The sequence below is a fragment of the Saccostrea cucullata genome, unplaced genomic scaffold, assembly GCF_032062105.1.
Source record: "Saccostrea cucullata isolate Sc308-1 unplaced genomic scaffold, CSIRO_AGI_Scuc_v1 ctg2471, whole genome shotgun sequence".
NCBI lineage: Eukaryota > Metazoa > Mollusca > Bivalvia > Ostreida > Ostreidae > Saccostrea > Saccostrea cuccullata.
The window spans coordinates 28,054-33,894 of NW_026936025.1; the positions used below are offsets into that span (position 1 = coordinate 28,054).

The following is a 5,841-nucleotide window of genomic DNA, read 5'->3' on the forward strand; positions in this document are numbered from 1 at the left end:
CGCCGTAACGTCATAAAAAGTCGCCATTTTTCGTGTATTGTGTTTATTACTTTCCCATTTCAAATGCTCGGGAAACTGCAAAAAATTAACCAAATGCCTTGAATTTTTTAAAAAGACGACAGAATTGATTAAGGAATGGAATTAGGATAATTTTTATCCTAATCTTATGTATTGAAAACTTTTATTACGAATTAATTTTTATGTCTTCTCTAATATAACCTTGCTATTTTTACCGTGCGCCGTAGGACCGTACCTTGTGCACATTCAAGCAGAATAAAATCTTTATTTTTGAATATATATTATCAAAAACATTATGATTCACTCAAATATGATGAATGAACATTTACTGAAAATTTCAGCTTAGTGCGCCCATTACTTTTCGAGAAAAACGCTTTGTCCACGATTTTATGGGACAACCCTCGTATATATACAACAAATCCTGTTGATTGATTGTTTGTTGTTTAACGTCCCTCTCGAGAATTTTTCACTCATATGGAGACGCCACCACTTGCCGGTGGAGGGCTACAAATTTTGTCCTATGCTCGACACTCAGGGCCTTTGAGCAGTGAGGGATCTTTTTCGTGCCAGCACCTACTGCGACACGGGGCCTCGGTTTATACGGTCTCATCCGAAGGACCGGTCTCCACGTCCCACAGTGGGATTCGAACCCGCGACGTAAGGATTGACTCCTTACTTCGCGACTCTAGAGCAGACGCTCTAACCACTGCGCCACGCGGGCGACACAAATCCTGTTGAAGGAGAGAACGTGTTTAGACATATATATAACGCGGCCCTTGCTTTAGACCATCCCCAACATGTGTGCTTATTTCTCCGCACTTCAGTTACGTCGGAGTTTGTCAAGCAGAATTGGATGAAACATTTAACCCATTATTTTTAAAATTTTAATTTTATGATTATTGTGCGTTTTTGTTTAACATTTAAAAAATCTTTCTTAATATTCTATTACATGAATGTTAAATATTTTTATTCAAATTGTTATAACTCCGCAGAAACGCCCGGCGACTTAAGGGTCCTCCACACCATGTGACTTGTGACGTATATAAAGATAAAATACTTTTACTTCCGGTTTTTACCGAAAAAATGTATGAACAAATTGTCCTGCCACCGTTTGTAAACAAGGAACACATGGAGTGACCGATGAAAAGAACGTGCGGCCGGTAATAATAACAACTCTAATTTCGATACTGTAGAGCCCCGTGGGGATCCGGGTTAAAATAGGTCCTCAGTACCCCCATGCGAATCGTAAAAGGCGATTAAATGGGGCGGTCCTTCGGATGAGACCGTATAAACCGAGGCCCCGTGTCACAGCAGGTGTGGCACGATAAATATCCCTCCCTGCTCAAAGGTCGTAAGTGCCGAGCATAGGCCTAAATTTGCAGACCTTCACCGGCAATGGTGACGTCTCCATATCAGTGAAATAATTTGAAGAAGGACGTTAAACAGTATACAATCAAACGATACTGTATATTTCTGGTAAAAGTATATCAAGTTATGCAATACTGACGTTTAGAGGAAACGTACAGTAACTATTATATTGAAATCACAGGTAATAAAAATACTGTAAATATAAGTGTCAGTGATATTTGATTATATATTTTAAATATTTACAGGATAATGCAACAGACATTCCCATCACGAGGCGTCGTGAGCCGCAAGCATCTACCCCTATGGAGAGAAGTTCCCGTCATGCCAGCAGCACGGATTCCTCGTCAAACTACTCCATCAACTGCAGGCCTCTCTATCGCAATCTGAACATTTGCATCACCATCAGCAGCGTCAACCCCAATTTTGTCAGTTCTACCATTACATGTAATAAGTGATAAGACCAACTTCATGAGCACGATTTCCGCTCAAATGAAAGGGCTTCAGACGACTGTCAACATTTTACGGCAGACACTAAGCTGGACGCTGCCAACAGGCGTATCATCCGACTTGAGTCCCTCATCAAAGACGAAAGCTAAGAACGCGAGGAATCTCCTGAACAGCTCCAGGCAAGGGAACTCCCAGACGAAGACTTGAGCAGGATCCCCAAAGATCTACGGATGGAAGAACCGATCTTGACTACCCTACAGCGAGAAACCGACAACCCGGCCATTGAGAATAAGATGTTCTCCACTGGACAGAAATCTTATTACAATTGGTTTGGTGGTGGATGGAAGGGAAAAGAGGAGCTAGACGGGAGAAAGAAAAGGGCCATCGAAACTTATGTTGAACATTTCTACCCAGAGGTAAAAGATGCTGCCGTCTGGAGAGACCGTGTTGTGTCCAGAATCAACGAATGTCTTTGACGGCCAAGGAAAGCCAACAAAGAAAACGTTAATCCGACATCCGAGGTGAACCCACAGCCGACTGTACACAAGCCCAACTGTAAGCGTTGACCCCAGAGAATAGCAGTCGTTGTCGGCCAGGGGACCCCACCGCAACCTTGCTTTTGCTTAGGTATCGTTGTGCATCATTATGCACTTTGTTTTATTGTGATGCTGTGGCATCACCGTGCACCATATTGCACTTTGTTTTATTGTGATGCTTTGGCGTCGTTGAGCCTCAATATGCATCTTTGTTTTTGTTATATTTTGCATTGGCTGTGCAATATTATGCATCCTTGTTATTGCGATGTTTTGGCATTGGTTGTACATCATTTATAATATGTACTCTGCTTCTGTTTATTAATACGTTGGTACTTAATCATTTTGACGAAAATTTCAAAATTATTTGTTGCTGCATTATGAAGTTGAATAAGCAAACACATAATATAACTAGAAAGTCTGTTATTGCACGTAATAGCTTATGTCGTCCTGAACTGGATAAGATCTTCATTTTTTTTTTTACATCACTAAAACAATACCCATTATAGCTAAGTTTGGAAAACCATCAACTCGTATCAGTCCTTTTAGTACTTTGATTTAAAAATCAGAGAATTTTTTTTCACTTTCCAATTTTAAAATCCACTGAGCACAATTACAGATACTAATCATTACCTCAATAAAATTTCATGACGAATGTTCAAGGGACCAGAGAGAACACTCGCGGACAAAATTCGTTGCTTTTTGCAGGTTTCCATGGCAACGGTAGCCATTATGAAACTGAATGACCACACAACACAACTACAACCAGTGATCCTCCTTTGAGGAAAGTTTCAGGAATATTGTTCCAGCCATCTCCGAGGAACAGCTTGTATAACAAAAACATGCGTACAATCGCAATATATCGTCCCCGACTTCGTTCGGGACGACATAATTATAGTCAATTTTTCACTTATGAATATTATATTACAGTATTCCTCATTCCTTGGTATAAATTTCCTTTTTAGCATTATCAGTTACAGTTTTGGTTTCTTTACTAATACAAATGTTATTTATTTCTTGAAATACATAGTATTCTAGAAGAAGAAAAGAAAAGTTCAACCAAAGTGTCAATTAGATGCTCCTGGAAGAAGGGCGAGGAATGTCAGCAAAGCCAAAGCACATACTGCTGTAGAGGCCAAAAAAATCTCAACTGCTGACGAAATTGCTACGGCATTAATCTCCAATCTAAGCAGAAGCCAGGTCACAACTCTTTTATCCCTAACCACTCAGTTGAGGGGAATCTATCCACAGACGGACAAGTGACACAGGGCCAAAATAAGGCACACAATGGCATTTGATGAGCCAAGCACTTCTTAGCCTTCATCTGTAAACGGAGCCTCATCTGTCTTGGTTACAATGAGTAAAATTTTAAGCAATGCTTTATACGTGTTAAAAAATTTCTTTCCATTTGGTTTTAATGTGGAACAAAAATTAAAGAAAGACATTTGGAAGGACAATTATATTGAGTTACCAAATCTGGTCCCTAGCTTTAACGAAAATCAGGAAGACGAAATTTTGTTAAAGTTAAAACGTTTCAAAATTTCAACAAATGCAAAACACAAACAATTTGTATCAATTCACCAATGGTCTGAAGCATTTGATATTTTCATGTCAGTGTACATTACAAAGCATTCTGATACAGCATTTGGTCTCATTTAATATGCCAACAATATAAGATGCATGTCGACGCAATTTGCTTTTTTCTATGGCAAGGGCCTTTGAAGAAAATTTCCGTAAGGTGCGCAAAGTGATGTTCTTCGATTGGGCAGTTGTAAATGAAGACGTTTGGAGGTCGGCTTTTTATGACCATGTAAATATAGGGCAGGACACCAATATACAAATATACCACATTCGAGTCGGGTAAACAATCTCAAGTCTCAAAACATCCCTTCCAAAAACGGATTTAGCAATCCAAACATCAGTTCTCCTCAGAATGGGCCTCTGCTGCACCAAGTCCGGATACACACAGAGGCGTTACAAATTGTATAAGGAACAAGAGTCCAAAGCCCGGGGTAGGAAAGCTGCCACTGTCAATAATGGGCTTCAGGAGGGGATGTGTGGGGCAGACCTACCCATGCAGCATACAATAGTGGATGAGTTCATATGGGCTCGGGAGGAGATTCCCTCTGTAAGAATGGTCTGCTGTGAACTAAACCAGTACTTTAAAATGACACTCGTCACTTGTCTGAGAATATCAGAAAGTCAATTGTAAAGGATAAAACTCTTAAAGATCATGCCAAGAAGAACAATTTCTTTCATAAATTGCTCTTGATGTTGTCGACAGATGCACGGCAGAGATAAACCAAGCCCAAGTAGCATATGCCGGAGATGCAGATAAAATGAAAAACAAAATCTCTAATGCCAAAAATGCAATACTGAAGTGTTACATGTAATGGGAGATTATGCAATTTGCTTAAAACACTCTGTAGTGTGTTAGAGCAGAGTTAGTAAAAACTGGGTTAATTATGTCAACATTTTACTATACCGTCTTCTGCCTAGAACGAGGCAAGGCCCTTTGCCTGCATCTCAAAGAGGTTGTCTCCAACTGTACTGGTCAGGACAATCAGAACTCACAGAAAGTCGACAGCTTTAACAGAATTTTCACGTTGAAAACTTAAACAAGTAAGTTTATCATGTTTTTATGTCAGTTGAAAATTCAAAAATTGATGCTTTTTGTGAAGCTCCCTGGATAAAGGAATGAGAAGATAGTTCAACTGCTTCAGGCATTTAGAAGTGGACAACTAACCAGTCTAGAGTTAAACGAAAAACTGAAAGAACCAAAGATTAGTGATTAGTGACTCTTCATAACCTTCATATTATTTACAAAATAATACAAAAAAAGGATCATAATTTCAAAGTAGAGTCTGTTAGGATTGGACTTTTGTTAATTCTATTTACAGGTAGCAACATGCAGTTGGAAATGAGGTAATCTAAATGAAGAAAATACGCCCCGCAGGTGATTGCAACTTTTGACTTTGTGCACCGCCTCCTGTTTGTAGAGTACGAGGAAGAGTTGTAGTTTGTGGACCGCAAGAATGCGTATCGTGTTCTGGAAGAACTTCAGAAGGGGTTTTGGATTGTGGGCGTTATGGGTTGATCTATCTAAGGATTGGGGGATGGAATGGTGTTGTTGGATGCAATTAGGTCTTGTATTGTTGGTTGATTTTGATTTATTGTATGAAGGATATGTAGATAACGAACAGTATCCAATCTCAAAGTCCATAACACACATATGGTGGTTGATGGGTGTCATCAGTAAGATCTGTAGCTGGCGGTGGGTCTAAAATCTTGTGATGGACTGGATCATTATATGGCGAGTCTTATTAAGGTGATTGGATGAGCTTTTTCTCTCTTTTTCTTTAACCAGATACTAAATTTGGTGGATAACTATACCTCTAAACTGTATTTAGGAATGTACAAAATTAACGATCAATATATATAAATATACATTTTCACTAGGGATGTCAAATCGATC

At 39.3% G+C, this 5,841-nt stretch overlaps 1 protein-coding gene across 1 annotated transcript; it reads left to right on the plus strand.

The window, feature by feature from the left end:
• The first annotated feature begins 1,101 nt into the window (after nt 1–1,101).
• Nucleotides 1,102–2,309, plus strand: LOC134244621 (uncharacterized). Its single transcript, XM_062726883.1, has 3 exons — nt 1,102–1,131; nt 1,632–1,811; nt 2,007–2,309. Exons 1-3 carry the CDS (start codon nt 1,102–1,104, stop codon nt 2,307–2,309), a joined length of 513 nt encoding a protein of 170 aa, XP_062582867.1.
• Nucleotides 2,310–5,841: the final 3,532 nt, after the last annotated feature.